Source organism: Hydra viridissima, unplaced genomic scaffold (assembly GCF_058129835.1).
Source record: "Hydra viridissima isolate aposymbiotic clone 2 unplaced genomic scaffold, HvirCarnegie_v1 scaffold_2, whole genome shotgun sequence".
Lineage (NCBI taxonomy): Eukaryota > Metazoa > Cnidaria > Hydrozoa > Anthoathecata > Hydridae > Hydra > Hydra viridissima.
In genome coordinates this window covers 9959924-9982122 of record NW_028324301.1, presented here as the reverse complement: position 1 = coordinate 9982122, position 22199 = coordinate 9959924, and the positions used below count along the sequence as shown (strand labels likewise).

The 22199-nt window shown below is 27.7% G+C and overlaps 2 protein-coding genes across 4 annotated transcripts; both read right to left on the bottom strand.

Moving 5' to 3' along the window:
* Nucleotides 1–5590: 5590 nt before the first annotated feature.
* Nucleotides 5591–11407, bottom strand: LOC145181639 (guanine nucleotide-binding protein G(i) subunit alpha-like). Its single transcript, XM_080056778.2, has 8 exons — nucleotides 10802–11407; nucleotides 9426–9468; nucleotides 8436–8577; nucleotides 7572–7729; nucleotides 7331–7459; nucleotides 6932–7061; nucleotides 6623–6776; nucleotides 5591–6483 (listed from the first exon to the last, which is right to left on the bottom strand). The coding sequence occupies exons 1-8, from the start codon at nucleotides 10917–10919 to the stop codon at nucleotides 6293–6295; spliced, it is 1065 nt and encodes a 354-aa protein (XP_079912904.1). The 5' UTR covers nucleotides 10920–11407; the 3' UTR covers nucleotides 5591–6292.
* A 1836-nt stretch (nucleotides 11408–13243) lies between these two features.
* On the bottom strand, nucleotides 13244–21411 carry LOC145184722 (amyloid beta precursor protein binding family B member 2-like). 3 transcript variants are annotated; one of them, XM_090079156.1, is made up of 17 exons: nucleotides 20530–21214; nucleotides 19808–20292; nucleotides 17836–17933; nucleotides 16889–16940; nucleotides 16634–16789; nucleotides 16403–16530; nucleotides 16083–16288; nucleotides 15905–15997; nucleotides 15662–15777; nucleotides 15475–15542; nucleotides 15259–15367; nucleotides 15001–15117; nucleotides 14454–14522; nucleotides 14202–14315; nucleotides 13849–13985; nucleotides 13473–13548; nucleotides 13244–13372 (listed from the first exon to the last, which is right to left on the bottom strand). In XM_090079156.1, exons 1-17 carry the CDS (start codon nucleotides 21071–21073, stop codon nucleotides 13331–13333), a joined length of 2610 nt encoding a protein of 869 aa, XP_089935282.1. In that variant the 5' UTR covers nucleotides 21074–21214; the 3' UTR covers nucleotides 13244–13330. The 3 variants fall into 3 exon arrangements, 2 of the variants coding, with proteins under 2 accessions (XP_089935282.1, XP_089935283.1); XM_090079157.1 differs by lacking the exons at nucleotides 19808–20292; nucleotides 20530–21214 and adding an exon at nucleotides 21311–21411; XR_016449920.1 differs by lacking the exon at nucleotides 13244–13372 and having other exon boundaries at nucleotides 14431–14522.
* Nucleotides 21412–22199: the final 788 nt, after the last annotated feature.

Genomic DNA, 22199 nt, shown 5'->3' with positions numbered 1-22199 from the left:
ATTTTTATTATGAAAAAAATAAACAAATTAAGACAAATTCTACGTATAGAATTATAGAGCCTGGAATTATGGAAATAAACTTACAAAAACCATGGGAACCATTAAGTTTGGAATTAAAGTTTACGTTTTCTTTTTTTAAATTTTTACAAATGTATTTTTTTTGTTGTATTTTTACAGATGTATTTTTTTGTATTATTACATAAGTAATTTTTTGTATTTTTACATATATAATTTTAATTAGTAACAGCTGTAGATCGTTAAGACTGAAAAGCATCCGTTTTAAAGTGTTTAACGCATGCTCGACTGCGATACTGTTTTATACTGGGAGAAGATAATACAAAACTGGCAGCTGTCACCAAAATCACTACACCAGGAAGTCTCTGTTTTTTACTAAAGATTTTGAATTTGAAAAAATTTCGATAGAGTTCGTCAGATTTTTTGAAATTAACTGAAAAAATTTTTTTCTTTTTCTTTTCTATTTCTGTAACTGAAAATGCACATCCGATCGTTTTAAAACCAAATTACATTTAGTTATTACTAAAAAATTTCTACAATCAAATAATCTTTCACCGCTATCTAGAGTCAAACCGCTCATAATAAAATAATCTTTCACCACTATCTAGAGTCAAACCGCTCAAAAAAATGCTAACTAATATATAATTGGACGTCTTGGAAATTCTCTATAACATGGTTGTGCATTTACTCTAATTACAGGAAAAATTGACTAAAAATAATGTAAGCAGTCAGATTTTCCCAATAGATTTAATAATTAGCATATTTAACAAGTTTATTTGTGTGCGGTTAGTCAAAGTGATCAAGTTGAGTTTCTTTTGTTTTATTTCTATGGAGATCTGCATTGTGGATCTCCATAGAAATTTCCTGAAAGTGACAACAGGTTTATCAAAGTTTTATGAGTTCATTAAAAAATCCAGAAAATCTTTAGGAGTGTCTGAGGCGTTCCGCTCTAAACATCAAAGCAACACACATTCAACAGTACATAGCAGATCAAATGTTAAAACCCTTTTAACAAGCCTTTGTTGTGTTCGTCAGTTGTTTTTAAAATGATTGACCATTTTAGTTTAGAATTCAGGACAATCATTTTCAAAGACAGATCTTGTGCGTGATAATCACAATGTCTGTGGTATGTGTATTTTGAGTTGTTTATGGAATAGTTAGCTATCTCTACTTCATCTAAAGATTTAACATTTGCTTCTCACAAATTTTTTTTTAAGCACAATTCCTCTTTGAGCTTTATTTTTTACATCGATGTATTGCTTGCTTTTTTTAAGTCTATATCAAGTAATGTAAACATTTATCATTGGTGTTCATTAGGACAATAATTTGTCACGTGACCTTGCACGACTTCTTTCTGTACTTGCTTGAAATTTCATATCAGTTCTCACTTTAAAAATTAGTTGTAAGTAAAAGTGGAACCTCATTGAACCTCATCTGGGTTAATCACTTGTTGAAACAAACCACTCCCTTTTTATTTCATTTTTTTAACACCCCTTCCATTTATTTTTTACTTTAAAAAACAAATTTTGAAGCAACCTGTTTTTCATTATGTTATCAACTCAATTCACTGATTTTCATAATAAAATATTGATGAATGTTAACATTTAAAATGTTAATAAATGTTAATATTTTATCATTGGTATTATTACCTTTAAAGTAAATTTTCCCAAATTTCCAAATTTTCCAAATTTTAAATTTTAGTTGGTAAGTTTCCATAACATCGTTCCAAATGTGAAATGTGAAAAGTGCATTTGAATTTGTAATTTGAAAAGATATTTAAATTAAAGCGGGGTAAATCATCTTAAAATCATGAAGAAATTTAAATACCTTTTAATTTACCAAATCTCATAATCAATAACCATTCTGTTAAAGGTAATCTATGAGTCTATGAACTTCTCTGATGTGTTGCTGGATGAACATTTACCCTAGAAATCTGATATTAAAACAATTCAAAGTAAAATTTCGAGAAATATCACAATGTTTTATAGAAATAAAACATTGTGATATTTCTCGTGAATCTGAGTCGTTAAAAACAATGTGTATTTTTTCTTTATGCACAGTCTTAGAGTAGCTGCTTAAGTACTAAAATTATACGAATCTATAAAAAAATTTTATTTTAAAAACTTGTTCGCACAATTATATTTGAAGTAGAACTGCACCTTGTGAGCCTCTACTACGTATAGTTGGAGCCTTAAATTTATATAAATTTAAAATACATCAAATTTTACTGTTATGTTTAAATCATAACACATTTTAAAGAAATTTAACAGGCATATTTTTTAATCCACCATTTATGCTTTATAAAACTTTCAAAGAACAAGTTTGTCTTCTTTAAATGTTTTCTTTTTGTAATCTTTTATTAAAGAAATATTTTTTATAGAAAAAATATTTTTTTGGAATGTTTTACGATATAGCATACTTTATAAAGACTTAACTAAATTATTATCTATTCAACAGGGGGCTCAGTGATAAATATATGTACTCACCATCAAAACGATAGGTTTCAATAACAAGAATGGGACGCTTAGGTTAGACAATAAATATGAAAGTGAGACCAGTTGGGACAATTAAGGATTTAATACCTCTTTTTTTTTATTAGGCTACCCACACTATTTTGTAAATTAGAAAAAAACAAAAACACAAACGAAAATGAGAAAGGTTTTGAAGCAGAAATTTAAAACTATTCGAACTCTGGTACAAGAAGTTTTCATCACTTTCACTCAAAAAAATATGGAAAAAAATAATTTCGATTAATTTTAGAGAGTTAGATAAGATTTTAAGTGACAGCTACAAAAAAAAATCTGATTTCAAACATGAGCCTAAAAAAAACCAACTACAAAACAAATCTGATTGTACATGAACCTAAAAAAAACCAGCAAAAACTTTTTGATTTTGTGGTACTTCGTAGGTGGTAATATTTAAAAAAAAAAAAAAATGCCATTTAAATTTTTGCATCAACATGGTTAATCAGCATCATTTATGCAGCCGGTACATGAAAACAATGACTTCTGCTGTTCTACTGTACTTAATACAACTAAAGCTCCTATTTATTTTCTGGTTCGTATTACAGTAAAACTTAAATTTTTTTTGATATAGTTGAAATTAAAATACATAAGGAAATGGATTTTGACAAAGTTAATATATATTGTTCAATATTTTATTGCCAATTAACCGGGAAAAAATATAGTATTACCAATGTAATTGAAAAACTTGGCATTTGTTAATTAATTGTTGATTAACAATGTACTTGAATAAGTTAGCGTTTCCATTGAAAACAAAAATTTTAGAATCTTTCAAGTTAGAATCAATTGATCTGAATTTTTTTTATTATCATTATCATTTGTTTTTTTATTGCTGATTTTTATATGTAGAGCTTTTCTTTTTTTCAACTATTTATAGATTTTATAAAATTAAATAGAATATTATTAAAATAATGATTTGATTCAGACAAAACTTGACAATTTGATATGGAGGTACCCTCACCCCTTACCCTACCCCCACCCCCCAGATATTTAGCCAACAAAGTTTGCTTAATCAATCTCTGCAATGTCATCATTTACTACCGCATTTCATCGTTCGAAGACATCAATTAGATATTTAAAAAAGGAATTTAAAAAACATTAGAGATTTAAAAAACTTGACGAGAAGATATACCACTACCTTATCGACAACTCATCCATTTTATTAATGTAACCGGAAAGCCTCAATCAAAGTTGTAACCATACCCAACATGGGCATTTTAGCTTTTACTGGCACAAATATCATGATGACCGAGTTTTTTTATCCGGAGTTGAACAAAAATAATTTCTGTTAGAATTCGAACAAAAAAATCGTCCCATATGCTACTGATAGTGCTTGTAATCAGTGATAGGTAAGCTTGCTGCTGGGTTATGATGCAGTGCAAGAAGCCGTGATAAAATTTTCAGTTATCCATTTATATAAGATGTTCTTGAACCTTGAAAGTAACGGGTGTTTTTTTATTTGATTGGCTTCGATCGGTTTCTGCCCGATTTGAAAAAATTTCCCTCGTTAGTGAGGTAGAGCATTTGAAGTTTGATTTGAAAAAAAGCCCCCGCCCCATCCCCCCAAGTTAAAAAAAGAATCGTATTAACAGTTTCAAACCTTAGCAAAATTTTTTTAAAAGTTTGGATTTTCTTAGAGACACCCTACAAGGTTTAAAATTTTCTCAAAATATTTAAGATCTCACATGCAATCTTTTTGAAAAGATGTCTTATAAGTGTATTATTTAAATTTTTAAAACTTAAAAGTATCTTTAACAAACTCCTAGTATTAAAAAAAGCTATATTTACAAATTTTTAGCTCTTGATTATCATTTAAAATTCATAATGGCGGTTTTAAGAGAGTCAAAACAAGTGTATCGTTAAAAATAGATATCTTCAAGTTCTGGCTCAGATGTTTATGTGACTGATATGAATGTGAAACAATTCTATGACAACGTCGCAATTTTAAATATTTTTATTTGCTTAGACGGGATGACCCTCTAGTAAAGCTTAAGTAAGGCTAAATAACCCTTAAAATTTCTCAAACTTAATTTATGCACTGTTCTCAACGCATTTTACGATTTGATTTTGATTACAAACAATATTTAGCATAGTAAGAGTTTATATTGTATGAAACATAAAAATGTTAAATGATAAAAAATATTAGTAATTTTTTCAATTACTAACTTAATGTTTTTTCATATTTCAATGCTCCAAAGAAACGTGCTTGCAGGATTAGAGCATTGGCCAAAAAATATTATCGAATGAATACATAAACTCAACTGTTTTAACTGCAATCTTTCATGATAAGACTTATCAGGACCAAAGTTTGTGAGTTGGTTTATTTTCAGACAGGTGTTTTTCTTTTTTTCTTCTGCAAATTTCCTTCTATTTTGTAAATGTATTTATAGTTCAATAGTTTACAATTGATTCATAAGTTTAGAGCTGAGTTCGCTACGCCTAGTGGAACTCCTAACAATAGGTAAAAAAAGAAAAACTACTTTATTTGAAAAGGCCGGGCAACTAATTCTCTTAAAGTCATATCTAGAATAAGATTATATCGCGAAAATTTACGGCAATATTAACTGCCCCACCTTCACCGCTAAATATTGAGCATGTCTACGTAATAAGTTTGAGAAATAATGTCACTATTAAGCGACGCGTAGTTCGTGTAAACGTATTTAATACTATAAAAATGTCAAGATATAAGGTTAATATTAACCTATAAAATATCGCCGTAAACAATGAAAAGAATGTCACATGAACAAAAAATTTCATCTTAAGTCTAGATGACGGATTGCGTAAGATTTATGCAAAAATAGATATTGTATACTTAAATGATAGATGCAAATTGACATAAAGAGTTGTAAAAATTTTAATTTTTTTTTAAATTTTGTTAGATTTTGTTGTATTTTTGATAAAGAAACATACAAGAAACTTCGCACAAAAATCACGTGTCAAATAGAGCTATATCGGAATCATTTAAAATTACAAGAGATTTGCGAAAGATTTAAAGATAAGTATCAAAGAAAATAAGTAACCATAAAGTCTCAGAGCAGAATTCTACACAATAATTTTAAAACTAAAATTTTTTGACTAATCTGATAAATACATAAATCTTCTTTAATATCTCCGGAAAAAAAAAACTACTCAAGAGAACGTAAAACGCAAATAATTACTGTTTACATTTATAAACGTCTGAAACAAAACTCGTATCTAACACCAGAAAAAATAGCAAATTATACGCTAACCAAGTCGCCAAAAATACGCGTACCAAGTCTAAAATATTTGCTACCAGATCAGGTTTTAAAGTGTATCAGCCTGCAAAAATGACACATTTATATGCAAATAGCCTCTTTTAAGATATCACGACCAGATTAATATCAATGCATTTAATAACTCTAATAATTCAAGAATAAAATATAACCTTATTTAAATTAAAAATAAATTAACGTTTGAGATTTTAAACGCTATTTTTAAGAAGCTATTTAAAGTGAAGATTTGCTTATTTCAAAGTGGATATTTGCTGTGATCATTTCTGTATTGTTACATACCTTTGTTTCATTCGATGACATTAGTCAATAAAGTTACCTTTCGGATTGTTTTGTAAATTTCTTCATGATTGGAAAACTAAATTTAGCAATACAAGTCAATGTCTGTTTTTATAGGTACCTCGTGCGATCTAACGTAGATGGAAGAAACGTTAAATCCGACTCCATATCGCAAAACTCCCGACGAATTCTACGTTTCTTAAGATTGGCATTAATGAAAAGAAATTAGAAAAGTCCACAATCTTTCAAGTTGTTTTTAATAATAACATCGGTTACAGCATCGAAGACAAACTGAATGTTATTTGTATCCGTAGCGCAAGTAAAGTGGGTGTAAATCTCCTTCTCCCCTTTTCGACTATTTAAATTTTCAAATTGCAGTTGAATATAAGAGCCTCCTTCATCATATGTATTTGCACCTAAGGAAAAAGAAAGACTTTTTAGTATCTCAATGCACAAGTTGTACTTTTGCATTGATATTAAACACAGCACAAATTAAAAACTGCATTTGTTTTTAATTTGTTCTAACTTTAGTATCAAAGAGTGTCAATTATTTACCCATATATTCAGGAAAGCAGGTTGTAAGTGGAGACTTCTTTATTTTTTCAGCAAACAAATCCTTTTTGTTCAGGAAAAGAATGATGGAAGTATCCATAAACCACTTGTTGTTACAAATTGAATCAAACAACTTCATGCTCTCATGCATTCGATTCTAAAAAGACAGATATATGATTAATAAAAGAGGGAATATCTTTCAAGTCTTTCAAAAAGAGAGTGATTATAAAATTATAAAATTAATCGTTTAGAATATTCTAAAAAAAAAATTCAAATTTTAGCAATAATTTTAACACATTTTTTGATACTTACTGTTTCCTCATCTTCAGCTAAAAGAAGATCATAACCGCTAAGTGCTACACAAAAAATAATGGCTGTAACACCTTCAAAACAATGGATCCATTTCTTTCTTTCAGAACGTTGGCCTCCAACATCAAACATCCTTATAGAAAAAAACAAAAAATAATACAAGACTTCCATAAGGATACATAGGAGTTTTTATAAAAAAATTAAATGCAAAATAATAGTAATAATAATAGTAATAATAATAATAATAATAATAATAATAATAATAATAATAATAATAATAATAATAATAATAATAATAATAATAATAATAATAATAATAATAATAATAATAATAAAAATAATAACAATAATAATAATAATAAAAAACTGCAAGAGAAAAAATATCAATATATATTTATATACTTGAAGTGAAGCTCTTTAAAGACAAAGTGAGTTTCAACAATTCCAGTTGTCTTAACTCTAGTTCTCAGAACATCTTGCTGTGTTGGGATATAATCAGGGGCACCAATCCTATCCAAATCTGACAAGTAACTGTATTAAAGAGAAAAAAAGAGTGTATTTAAACAGTATTTAAAAAAGCTCATCTCAAGCAATAACACAAAAAAAAAAAAAAAAAAAAAAGTAAGGCAAACAAAAACCCTACAATCCTGCAGAATCATTGAGTTGGTATTCACGAGAGCGCTGGAAGCACTGCTGCACTCCTTCATCTTTCCACAATCGTTTCATGATGGAAATAAGTTCTGGTGTAAAACTACCATCTTCAACACTACCTGCCAATGAAAATAACTGTCTGGCATCTTCCTAAAAAATGAATGAGTCTAAATCAAATTAAACGCACAAAGTTTCTGTTTTACAAAATATGTTATTTTGTCAGATTTTAAATTCCTCATTTTTTAAGATATGAAACTTTTTTGGTTCAAAACAACACAAATAGAACCTTGTATATATTTTAAATAAAAGTTTTAAGGTTAACTGAAAAAAACACTGATGTATTACTTTACAAAAGGGAAAACTTTTTTAACAAAATTTTTAAGAAAAGTTTTAAGTCTAAAAGTTGTGAGCTTAAAACTTATTCTTATGACATCAATCTCAACAGAATGCTTATTAACATTTGAAAAGTTTTTTGTCATGAATAAATTTGAAAACTTTGATGTAAAAAAAGATATAACAATTTTGAAGTTGCATGGAGATGTTTCTAATATATTATTTACATGCATTTAATTGAGTTAATTGTTTCATTTTTTGACTCTTTCTTTATAAAGTTATATGCAAACGAAATCTAAAATGTAATGTTTTTGTAAATATTTTTGAAAAGATGTTTCCCAGAACAAGCAGAAATGTAACAAAACTCTACAGCTGTTCAAAGAAAAATGCAAACAAAAGAAAACCATGCTAACAAACCATTTACAAATAAGCTTTAATAATTCATGAAATGAACAGATGTTTTTATTTTGTGATGGTAATACTATAATAATAGAAAAAAGATGGAAATTTGTTTAAATTATACCTGCCTATCTGGATTTGAAAACTCAATATTTAGTGTTCCAAGTGCCCTGATAATTGCTAACATAGATTGAATAGTATTACTATAGACAACTGGTTTATACTGAAAACATTCTTCACTGGTATAACCAGACTCATGAATAATTCTAAAAGAAAAATCTTAGGCTTTAATCTACTCTTAAATACCAAAAAAATAAGATTGCAAATTAATACAAAAAAGCTTCTAATCAATACAACAAGAGAATTAAGCAGAAAAAATGCTAAAATGCAATAGATGCTTCAAGGTCTTTTTTAAACAAACTGCAGTAGAAAATGGAAAAACTCTGCATGCTTATTCATTTAAAGATATAATAGCATGTTATTATATCATCAATACTTAATAAAGAGCTTTATTAAAGTGAATTAACTATTAATGAAATTAATCAAAAGTGAAACCATGAACAATACACATTTATCTCTGGAATGCATTAAAGCATCATTTATACTCATTTAAACCAATTTGGTTATTCTAAAAAAATCAATCACAGATTAGTAAACTAAATTTAATAGCATTAAAAGGGCACTTTGTGTAACAAATATTCTGACACAAATGATTTTGTGCTTTTATTATGGATTGATATTAACAACATTAGTGTCCATATTAAAGACAATATTGCAAGATTGTCAAAATCAATCTCAATATTTGTATAATTTGATTTTTAGAAACTTTTCAAAATTTCTACAAATCTAATTAAATATTTTTTCAATAGATTTTGTGAAAAATTCTCTTTAGTTTAAACTTTGGCAGAAAATAGGCATAAACACTGTAGCAAATGGATTTTTAAAAATAACATTCTAAAAAAAAATTACTTTCAAGTACTAGTAAATAAAAAACAAAAAGTTATCAAGAGAAATCAATAGAGGACTATCTTTTTTAAAACTGAATTAACATGAAAAGCCACATTTTCTCAAAACAAAATCCCTTATTTCAGTATAAAAACAATAAGAATCTTACTTCATTTGTTTGACTATTGTACTCTTACCAGACTCACCAGCTCCTATAATTAAAGATAAAATCTGTTTAAAACAAGGATCCTATTCCTGTAAATAGTTTTTTTTTTTTTAATATATACATGAAATTTTACATGTCATTAATTATAGGCATTCCAGTTCTTGATACCTTGCTTTATTTGCACATTCAAATTTAACTAAGATGCATTATTTGTCAAAAAGGACATAACAATCAAGACGTTGATTTCATTTTAAACCTTTTGGAGAATATTATGCTATTTTAATTCAGTTCAATAACTTCTATTACAGAGAAAAGTACTATTATTGTTATCTAATTTGTATTAATAATAAGAAATTTTACCTTAACATTAAAAAAAGCCACTGCAAAAAAAAAATCTCAGCTCCTTTTTTTTTTTTTTTTTGTATAACTTTATTTTAATGTGGTATGCTTTAAACTAAAAACCACATATAAAACAGCTAAGCACAAGAATTTAATCAGGGAACAGAAATTACCAAATTACTTCCAGAATCAAATTATGTTCAGATTGGGACCCAATCTGAACCAATCCAAGAAAAAAAAAAAAAAGGAAACATAAACAAACTTAAAAAAAAAAATTTTTTTATCAGAGTAAATAAATAACAAAAAGGTTTTAAAATTATTAAACAACTCTAAAAAATAACTCCAAATAAGTAGGAATTACTATTTGTAGATGATGCACTGATTCTTTCATGATAAACAGAAAACATCTATATCTGTCATAACAAAAATTAATTCTTTAATAGTTATTAACTATTGTAAAACTGTTTGAAAATTAAAGCAATAACTTAACCCTTTCTTGGTAACATTTTTATAAACAAATATATTCTATAGATGTCTATAATTTATGTAAATCTATGCGTGTGTAAAATTTTTATATAAAAAAGTATTATATACAAACATATACAGGCATATTGCATTTACAGATTGAGGGCTCCTATTTCTCAGTCATTAAACCAAATAAAGCGACAAAAAAAAAATTTATTCTTATTCAGAAAGTAATACTCTCCTAATTTTATTGATTATTAACATATGTAACTTTTAAATTTGAAGTTAATTAGTAATATTTTTTTACTGAGTTCTACGGTATGAATACCATGTTGCAAGAAACAATTAGACAAACTATAACATCTTTTTTAAATACACATATCAAAATTTAAAATTACTTTGAAACTATTCTTTTCAAAATATATTAATTTTCAAATACACAAAATAAGAAAGGTTTTTATTTATTTATTTTTTTAATGACATGTCCTGTATAGCACATACTTTTCTAAAAACAAACTTCAAAAACATTACATTCTTTACTTTATTACCTTAAAATATGAAGAGTTAAGTCTCACCTAAAAGTAAAAGTTTCACTTCTCTTGCATTTCTTTCACCATCAGCTTTTAAATTTTTATCAATCATTTTACTTCTTTCTACTGCTTCTTTGTCAACCTGACTTATAGTACAACCCATTATTAAGTCAAAATGTTAAGCCAAATTAAGTTCTTTAGTGTTCTTTGATTATTAATGTTTTTTAGATTTCGTGAAGACAAAATACCCAGCTTTGTATGATTTGAGTGCCAAAACAGCTAGATAAGCGTATAAAAAGCGTCTTGAAATTGTAAGCTTTTAAAATCTTTACCTGAAACAACAACGTAAAAATCCTTATAAAACTTTAAAAAAAGCAACTTTAGAACCAAAACAAAACAAAAACAAATGGTTAAAAAAATACTGCAAATACACTTATAAACTATTTCTGTTTTGTTTTTTGTTTTCTTTTATTAATCATTATTAGATTTGAACAGTCCTCACAACAATCAAAATGGCGACCTGAACGGAGGAGTTCCGCCTTTGATATTCTAAACACAGTGTTTAAGTAGCATTACTGACCAATCAAGTATTCAATTTCGAGGAGTGCAATGGAAAAAACATCCGCTTTGTAAATCAGCTAAAATACCACTGCACAAACTCTTCAAGTATTAGGTCTTCTTTTTCACAGCTTTATAAGTAAATAGGAAAACATTTCATAAATAGGTGTTTAAAATTTTTAAATATAACTTGCAGAAAATAACACCGATCCTAACATTAATCTTCATTTGATGAACTTCATAGAATTTATCAATTCAAACTCATTAGCTCACGATGGCGCTAATTGATTGTACTCCATTTCTTTCATATAATTATAACAACTAATTTAAGTTTTCCCAAAATGAGAATAAGAGAGCTCAAAAAAGTTTTAAAAAATTAGTAAACATTAATAAAAGAAAACACGTAGCCATATAGGAAACTTAACTTAAAATACCCGTTTTTAAAAGAAGTATTGGATACTTAATTTAAATTAAAACAAAAGAAAAACATTTTGGATTTTAAGGTTGCATATTAAAATATTTTAATTGTAATTATAGTAAAGATTAACTTAAAATCATTCTTTTTTTTTCAAAACTTTGTAAGAGATTTTGTCATTCAAAACCATTTTTTCTCATGTTTTTAATATTTTTAAATTATGTTGTCAGAACCAACGTGCAATTACTCGAAATAAGGCAAAAATGACTGTAGAAAAGAAAATAGGTTTTATACGAATCTGTTCGAGTAGAATTTAATAATTTTCTACTAAAATGTCCAATTTTTGACAAACAATGATCTTTTACCCCTAAAGGGTAAAGGTAGTTAAGAAATTTATAAAGTGTCAGTCATTTCAAAAAAAACATTTTTCATATTGAGGCGGAAGTTCAGTTAAAATTAAATCAGAAGGCCGTGTCAGAGATCAAGTGCGAGGAAAAATTTGCAATCAAACACTTTCACCACGATAAGAAAGACACAGATTCTATATAACGCCTTAATAAACTAAAATACAACGTAATTCCAACTTTCGGAATGATTCGTGAGAAACGATGAAGTAAGAATTTAATAAACCAAAAGTGATCAAGTGTATAACACGAAAACTTGCTCCCAACCTCCACCTAAAAGCATAGTGGTCAAGAATATTTCAATCTTCTTTCGTATTCTTGTAGTACATTTGAGTTTCATTTGAGTTAAAAAAAAAAAGTAAATAAAAAAAAAAGAGAGAAGCATAAGTATTAAAAATTTTATTTTGTAAAATTAAAAAATAGGTGTATTTCGGTTTTATTAATTTTATCTTTTGTCGTTCTTATAAAAAGGTCTTTAAACGCACTACACATACATTTATAATAGTTATGCGAATAAAACAACAGGTGACAGCGAGACAAATTACAGATGAAATTAAACTAAAATTAAAACAGTTAAGTTTTATTTTATAAAAACCAGCGGTTTCTCTTATCCAGCCAGGACAAAATTAAAAATAAAATAAAATATTAAAGTGGGGCGCTTTAGATAAAAAAGATTAAAACGTACAATTGTTCCATAAACGCTTTATATAGAAATTCCTAACTTTCGCGTTATATTTCACAAAGAAGATTTCGCAATTTCAATACAGATGAATCATAAAAGCGTTTTAGTAATGAAAAGAACGAAAAATTTGTAAAATACGAAAATAACTACAGATTTAAACTTAGCATAATCTACAGTAGTCAAATGTAGCAGAATGTTAAAAAAAAAAAAGAAAATGTTTTCAAAAATTATATTAATTAGTATATACTTTGAAAAAAACTATATGTATAAAATGTTATAGCAAAAAAGTTTCATCTTATATATTTTAAATATATGAACCAAAAAGAATAAGTTAACATTAATTGACGATCTTATACTTAAAAAGACCAAAATAAGAATTTAATGTATAAAAAAAAAAAAAAAAAAAAAAAAAAAAAAATCCTTTAACGACATTAGAATTAAAAACGTCTTCTTTTAAAAATTCATAAAGATATCTGAACAGAGAGCTTCCTCAATTAGCAAATAATTCTCTTGGCTTAAAGAATATCTTGGATAGCACTCACTATACTACCGTAGTTCTAAAAAAAAAATCATAATACTTTTTACTTTTAACTTTCTCAAACGGATAAGTTTGCCAAAAAAGAGAAAAATATCAAATATTACACTAAATAGTCTCACCCTGCATTCTTCAAACACGTGACACAAATATTTTCCTTTGCCACAGGATATTATTATCCCGAAATGTTTTCTATCACTAGAATAGTAATAAAAATGATAAATGCAATAATCACAATTAAATATTAGTTGTAGTAATAGCAGCCTGTATAAAAACGAATTAAAATAAAAATCAATTTAACTTTTTGTGTTTAAAGCGAAAATTCTACAAAATGAATGACAAGTTCGCTTGTTTTATCTTTTTGATTTAATACCAGAAATTTGAATGTGAATAAAATTGAAAAAAAAAAGTGTTTTTCTTTAGCAGGCAATATGATTTCGGAATATATATCCCACAGATTTTCACGCTTTGATTAAGTGTTTGATAACTTATATATACCTAGCCATTCCGCAGAAGCTTATCGAGCTAATATCAAACACTCTTTTAGAAAGAGGAGTGTAATTAGAATCAGACAGAGTAACGCAGTCAGATTGCACTTGAAGCAGACCAATCATCTTTTCACCATCAACTAAACTCTGAAATGAAAAATTAGAGACTAACTATTGCAATCTTGAAGAATATTTGCAATTGTTCAAAAGTAAACAACAAAAGTACTTGCAACAAAATAACAACATCAATTATGAAACAGAACTTGAAAAAGTCCTTGTTATCCAAGTAATTTCCATTAACCTTATTCTATATTTATTTAACTTAAATATGGAGAAACTTCTCTAATATGAACGTGTGCATACATTAACAGCCTTATGCACAGCTTCAATACCCGTTCCAACGTTAACTTCATAAGAACCAAAATAGTTTACTGCGTACTCATTATCATTGGCTGATGGTTGAGATAAAATTTCCTCCTTAAAAAAGAAAAAAAAAAAATCCTTTATTTTTGAAGTGCCAATTGCAATTTTTTAAAAAATCGTAAAATATCAACTTAAATCAACACATAAAAGATATTTAATACTGTCATACTGCTTTGAAGCCTGTTTCCTCACCTTCCTTTTACTGTCTCGCTTATTAAACTTACTGAAAACTCCAAACATGCTGGTTGTTATTGCCTTTGTCTAGAAAATGAACAAAAAAGTAAAAATGTTGGATTATCAAATTGTGTTATAAACGGGTTTTAAAAATTTTCAAAATATAAAACATAATTGTTAATTGTTATAAAACATAATTCTTCATTGTTGTAAGTGAAAAAAGTGTCATTAAAATGAATTTCTCTCTACACTTTGTAAAACTGTTTATAAATTTGTTTGAAAAAAATTCTTGGTTGGTATTTAAATCTGCAAAAAGTCTGGAGAAGTTAGTTTCTGTGCAAAGAATGAACATATGGCTGCAGATTGTTGTCAGAAACAAAATTAGAAGTAAGTCTCAAATACAATAAAGATTTCTTCAGGAAACTAAATAATTTTTTCTTTCTAAATCCATGTTTCACAAATATTTGAAGAAAAAAAAATTGATTTTCAGACTTTTTGTAAAAAATTTAACAGTAACAACTGACAAATACTTTCAATTAAAGAATAAAATATAAACCAAATGGACCTTTTCTTTAACACTGAGCAATTGCAAATTAGAATTCTGCTGGAGAGTTTGATCATTAATTTCAGGCTCTTTTGAACAAGGGTACCCCTTACCTTGCAACATCTTCTCTAAACGAAGCTGTAAAAAAAAAAAAAAATTCAATTGCCAATTTAGCAGATACTTAATTTTCATTTTAAAAGCTTTAACAACCATGAGTCATTTCTTTCATATCTTATAAATTTTATTAAATCATTAAAGTTGATTTTAAGATACTGATACCTTACAAGCCTGTTCAATAGCTTTTGTTAGTGTTCCAGCATGTGGGGCACAAAAGAATACATGACATGCAAATTGATTATTAGACACAGCCAAAATATAGGCCGCAAATCTAAAATAAAGTCTTTTCTCAATTTCTTTGCTTATAAAACTCATCACAAACTTTGAGTTAACACTGTAGACATTAATATAAGAAAAAATTAAAAGGCACATGGTCACCTTTCATCTTCAGCTACTCCAAGAAATGAAATAAAACGAACTCTGTGTGTCATGATAGTTTGTTGTTTCTAATGTCCAAAAAGAATGAAATAATGAAATACACAGCTAATCCAGGTACAAAAGAAATCAACCACAAAATTAAAACATCTAAGAAAGTATGCTACAATGAATAACAAAATATACTTACAATGCAGTCAATAGTTTTTATTTCAGATGTAGTCACTTCAATCAACACAGAAGACCAATCAGATGTTTTTGAACCTTCTGTTAACTTTGTTACGCACTTATTAACAATGTCAATACCTTCCAAAGCAAATAAAATTGTTATACACTTAGTTTTAAATTCCAGATTTAAAATCTAAATATGGTGATTAACTCACAATACATAAAAATATAATTGCTCACAGGCTCCAAATACTTTTTTAAATACCTGAGGAGCTTAACACTTCAGTGTGGCCTACATATTTTGCAGTAAATCTCTTTTTCTCCTCTACATAAGGCTTTTCATTGAAAACTTCTGGAACTAAAACACAATAAAGATAAAAAGTAACTTGTGAAAATCAATCCAATTCCAAAAAAATTGCAAAATCTTTTTTCTGAAAATTTACCCTTGGAAGGTTGCTTAAATAAGTTGGATGTTTTTGCCGCAGTCAACCCACTATTCTCTTTTGTTTGCCGTTTTTCCTCCAATACACGTCTGCAAATCATTTGAAGAGCATCAGTTATGGAACGCCCAGATATGTGACCATGACAGCGAAACACATGACATCTATGTTTGTTAGTAATTTGATCACGAGCTATGTATGCAAAATCCCTATGCAAATGTATAAACATTTTTGTAATTCTTTTCAATGAAGAGTTTTAATTCTAATTTAATTTAAATATTATTATCACTGTCTTAAAACAAAGTTAACATTAAAGTCATCACTTTGCCTCTGTCCTGCCAACTCCCCAAATTCTCATCTTGGAGATTGGTTGAGTGTGAAGTACAGTTTTTGATATTGGCTCATATATTTTCAAGATTTCTTCTTCCAAAATAAGATCAATATCTGCTCCCTAAAATACAATATTTTCTCCCTAAAAGCCATATAAAAGAGGAAAAAAAAGAAAAAAAAAAACCTTTGATTATTGTATAATATAAAAATTATATTTTAATTACCTTGGCCCAAGTTTCTGAAGTATTCCATAGATCAAATCGTTTTTCTTCCAAAATAGAAATACAATTGTTAACTGTTTCAGCAATTTTATTTTGCCCCATATTGCTTGGATCAACATCAATCCATCCCAGTGAATGAACTCGAAAGCTGATTGTTGGCTAATATACACAAATGTGTCAGTACAAATAGGTTTACTAAATACCAGTCATAAAAATACATAAAAACAAATTAAAAGTTTTATTACAAAAATTTAATACCGCTAAGTTTTCAAATGTATCTTGATTAGGTGAACTTGATGGTGACAACTGGCTAAAAAAGAGAATTAAAAAGTACCACACAACAAACAAAGTATAGGTAATGCAGTTAAACTTTAAACAATTTTAAATATTAATAGCAATTTATTGTAAATAGCTGCTGGACATTAGATATATCTGACTATTTTAATCAAATTGTTGTACATAAGAAAATTTATTTCTGTGTATTTGATTGTGTGATTTAAAAAAATATGTTCATGTGGACATACATTTATATTTTTAGTAAAAGAAAGTTCTATTTTCTAAATATTTGATGGTATAAAAATTTTCACTCCATGTCTTAATTTAAAGAGGTTCTGGTTATGTAAAAATGGACTTTCTTTAAAAAAGATATTCTGAAAATTATCCTTCAAATATTCTAATTATATTCAATTTATATTAGCTATAAGCAGATAATTATAAGCAGCTAACCCAATTAACATCAAAACTTGGCTGCACAAGTAATATCTGCATCAACTATTGGGAGTCTATTTTTTCTTCAGACTCTTTATCCCTACAAATAACTATGAGCAGATAACTGTACTATAAAATTTTACCAGGTTTTTATTAATTATGCTTTTTGTTAGTTAAAATACTTTAAAGGCTAAAAGTTGTAATTTTCAAAAAACTTGTGTTCCATCTAAAAATGAAAGTTAAAAATTTGTTTTAAATTCTAACTGCTGTTAAAGACAAAGCCATAAAGAAAGAAAATTGTATTTAACAGACTCAGAGAATTTTCAAAATGACTACTAATAGTGATTATCCATAGTAAGTAAAAGAGGCTACATCAAGTTATTCAAATTGAGTTACACTTTTAAAGTTCCTAATTGGACTATGAAAATTATCTTAACTTTTAGACTATTGAAGAATCCAAGAAGGTGTAAAAACATATTATTACAAACAATAAATACCTTGAAGAATGGAAATCGTTATTAATGTTGCAAGAAGAGTTTGATGAAGAATCTTGATTTGATAAAGCAGAATCTGATCTTGCAGATGAATTGGGAGTCTACAAAACAATTTTCAACAAACTTGAACTAAAAAAAATGCGAATGATTTACAGATTATTATTATATCTGCGGTCTGCGATGTATAAATTACAGGTATAACTAAAATATAATTTAGAGGTATGACTAAAAAATGTTTTAGGAAATTTTTTTTCTTCCCATTTTACTATTTCACAGCTACAGTACAGTTTACAGTACAGTACAGGCAACAGCTTCATTTTATTGCTTTTGATAATTGTATGTTCATATTATACAATACATTTGTTATTATCACCTAGTTTTTGAAACTTTTAATCTACTTTTGATAACCTAACTTACGAGATTTTTTATTTATAACTAATTAACTATCAAATTATAATTTGATAACACAAGTATCAGGATGTCTAAAAATAATCTTTTTTCAGAGCGGAATAAGAAACTGTAAGAATCAAATTTGTATGGTTTAAAAGAGCCAAGAATGCAAAAAAGTATTGTATACTTTTTTTCTTTTAGGCTTTTTTAAACTACAGGCTGTTGACAATCTGGATCAAATAAACAAATTACCAACAGAAAAAATTATTCTATACAGATTTAAGTGATGGAATGATAATCTGAAAAGCATACAGAAGAGAGTTGAGATTGCAGTTAAAGAAGTAAAATTCTATGGAAAAAGCTGAGCCTTCCAATTCAACAAGGTAAATTTACAGTGGAAAAAAAAAGTTGAAAATGTATTTAAAAAGTATGAAGACAGTAGAAAACCAGGAACCCAAAATTTGACTAGCTTGATCAATGGAACTGATGAAAAAGAAGAATAGTTTTGCCAGGATGCTTCTAAAACCTTTAGATCTTAACAAATGATAGAGGTGGCTACTGCACCACAATTGAAGATATACTTGCAAAACAGTCTGTTGGTAGTGATCACAATGTCATGTCTAAATAATGCTTCTATTTACTAAATTTATTTTAATATCTATTTTTTACTAGTAAATCATGATTTTGCTTATTTAGTTTTGGCTGGAACTTTCTGAGAAATTCACTTTTTTTTAAATTTTGAAGTGCAATTGGTGAAAGTGCTATTTGGTGAAAGTGCAATTGGTGAAAGTGCAATTGGTGAAAACTAATGTCTATTTAACTACTACACTTCTATTTAACTTTACGAATGCGTGCATAGTTATAATCTATAGGACCTGTCCATTACCATAGTGTGGTATTTTGAACACTTAGTACTTAATACTTTTCAGAAACATTATCTAATGGTAGCAACCAATCACATGCAGATGAGTTACTAGCCAACAAAAAATGCAAGTGCACACTTCACACAGATGTCATCAGCCTGAAAGTGGCTGCTAGATAGTCAACAACCATTGTGGCCTAACTAATGAAGTTGGCTGTTCAGTACCTGTAGCAGTACTTTCTAAAAACCCTGTTTATCAACATTAATAACAAAGGAATCATGAAGCTGCTTAACAAGTCAAGGATGAATTTTACCCTAACAAGTTTGTGGTAGATTGGGACAGCAAGTTGTTACCAGATATGACTGGCATTGACTTCAATACAGTGGACCAATTGTAAACAGCAACATCAAACCATTGAGGGTACCAAACCTTGTAGGATTTTAATACAAGCATCATAAAGAATGAAGAGAAGCAGTTTATTGTACATGTAGTTAAGAAATATAGGAAAGACTAATGAGGTTCTATATTATTGTATAATAGGTGATTTACAAGCTTTATAAATTTGTAATATTAACAGTAAAAATATTATAACTGTTTTAGAAAATACTTGTATAAAGCCTATACCCACTTTCCACTATAATCTTTCCCACTAAAAATTAACAGCTTTTTAACACATAAAACATACAACTTTTAAAATAATTTTATGCAAAAACCACACATACCATGCACACTCTTGGCCTTTCATACTGTATAGTCCCTGTCCATATATGCCAATAATAAATTTCAGAACCATCCTTGACTTCCTGCCAACCTTCAGGAAGTCTATCAAAATCATAATCTCTATTTATTGAGGTCAATAGCTCATCAGAGTCTTTTGACGCTTGTTTTTTCATTAAATCAGGTGTATTCAATTTTTTTGAAAAATCTCTACCCAGAGTACAAAACTTATTTGATTCAGGCAAGTCTTCAATAAAGTTTTTATGTAAAGGCTCATGTGAGCGCATGCGTCTATGTGTTTTCTGAAATCCACCACTACCTGGTTGTTTAAGTGATGATAAATCTTCTGATTTTTTACCCTGATTTTTTTCATCACAGATATTGGGAAGTTTTGACTTTGATAATTGGCAAGAACCCAGTATGTCTTCAGTAGAAATAGAATTTCGGTTAAAAGAATTAAAACCATGTTGAGTATCACTGGATGGTTTTCCTTTATTATAAGAAGAAAAGTTATTTTGTCTAAATACAAATAGTTTTTCATTTTTGTTTAACTAATCAACACACTAAAAGTAATAAGAAATTGTTTGATATAACAAAACAGTAGAAGTTTTAGGATAAACTATTTTAGCATGAACTATCTTTGCCTACCTGTATAACCATATTGAAATTTGTAAAAACTTAAAATTGCTATTTTTAAACTACTTATAAAGTTTTTTTTCATATTTACCAGATCTGTAAGGTGTTGGTAGAGGTGGTTTTACATCAGCTACTTGAAGACTTGACAACATTCCATCACTAAATTTTTTCCCAGATACTGTACCTTTTTTTGTGTCATTGATATTACCTAATAAAACTTTACCTCTAGAAAGAAAACCATTGTCCATCATCAGCATACTATCTTTATTTAAATCCTTTGGAACATTATCATCAATATAATTATTTAAAATTGTACTACTTATTGGTTTTGTTGTTTTATCAACAATAGCATATAAATCATTGTTGACTTCAATATGTTTTGTTAAATTATTTCTTTTCGTATCAAAGTTATTCTCATTTGGTCTTGAAGGTTTTAAAGTAACATCAACATAGCTATAAACTTCTGAAGTAGACATTTTCTTAATTGCTTCATTATCTTGAGGATCAGATTTGAACTGACCATCTTTAACGATGCTCATAGGGCGAGATTCAACCACAGAAGCATTAATGTGATCTTTTGATGAACGGTAACTTGTTTTAAGAATGTTTTTTTCTGGGAGCATGCTTCGTTCCATAAAAACATAACTAATTTCCCATTTTAAAAATCATCGATAATCTACGAATTTGAGAAGCTTGCTTTGTAGCTTTCTTTAAGCGCTGAATATATTTTTTGTTCTTATGAAATGAAACTTTACTTATGAAACGAAAAAAATTTAATCAATAAGCAAAAAAATCCGGTTTTCTTTCTACATAAGTTTTAATTCAGTAAAGCTATAAACACATTTTATATATAAACACATTTTTATACTTACTCAGACTTTAGAATAATTTAATGACTCAAAAACTTTTAAATAAATTTAAGACAAGAAATTTCGAATGATATCCATTCACTCCGGTTTAAAATTTTAACATCTTTTGAATCATCATCATCATCGGGTTGAAAGCTTAGAGAGAACCGGGGTTAGAACTAGAGGGTTATCCCAATGATATATATTAACTAGATGTCTAGCTTAACAAAAATTCCGTAAGAAAAAGTGGAGCAAGTTTTTAAAGTTTTTAATGCTGGTAGCCGTTTTATTTAAATTGACAATTCATTTTTGCTTTGCTTTGATTTATCATTGCGTCATTTCAGGTTAAAACCTAGGCTGGCAAGAAATTTGTTTCACTGCGGAAGCGCGAGTTAGGTATCTTAGTTAATATATATCATTGGGTAATCCTGAGCTCACCTCATGACCGGAAGCTTCAATCTCAAATGGTGAGAGGTGTTCTTATAGAATTCTAATAGAACAGTTTGATCAGGCTAAATATATTCAAAGTAACAATAACAATAATAACAAGAGTAAACAAAAGTCAGAGTATAGAAAAAATCCAGACATCACTTTTATGTATTTTGACGCAATTAGTTACACAATGTTACATATCAAATTAATTTTCTCTTCTATCTAAGGCAGATTTCCTAACGCAACTTTACAGAATTTTATGTAATAAAACAATTTCAATTATCACCAATTATTAGATTATCAAGGTTACATCATTTTTTTCGACTTAGAAATGAACCAAAATTCGTATTTTGCTAAAAATATCCAATACTCTGTTTTCTTTCTGCCAACGATAAAAACAACGTAAATTTAAGAACTTTATAAGCTTCATATTTTTAAATTATTTACAGTAAGCATCTTTTACATTTTGTTTTAATATTGT

Bases quoted from the DNA above. Each gene is read 5' to 3' on its own strand.
- LOC145181639 (XM_080056778.2), bottom strand. From the start codon at position 10,919: ATGGGTTGTACTATAAGTCAGGTTGACAAAGAAGCAGTAGAAAGAAGT. The intron at 9,469-10,801 runs GTGAGACTTAAC...CTTTAATTATAG, and splicing joins AGTGAAACTTTTACTTTTAG to GAGCTGGTGAGTCTGGTAAG. The intron at 8,578-9,425 runs GTAAGATTCTTA...TTTTTCTTTTAG, and splicing joins ACAATAGTCAAACAAATGAA to AATTATTCATGAGTCTGGTT.
- LOC145184722 (XM_090079156.1), bottom strand. From the start codon at position 21,073: ATGGAACGAAGCATGCTCCCAGAAAAAAACATTCTTAAAACAAGTTAC. The intron at 15,368-15,474 runs GTGACCATGTGC...ACTTTATTTTAG, and splicing joins GGAGTAGCTGAAGATGAAAG to ATTTGCGGCCTATATTTTGG. The intron at 15,118-15,258 runs GTATCAGTATCT...TTTTTTTTACAG, and splicing joins CTATTGAACAGGCTTGTAAG to CTTCGTTTAGAGAAGATGTT.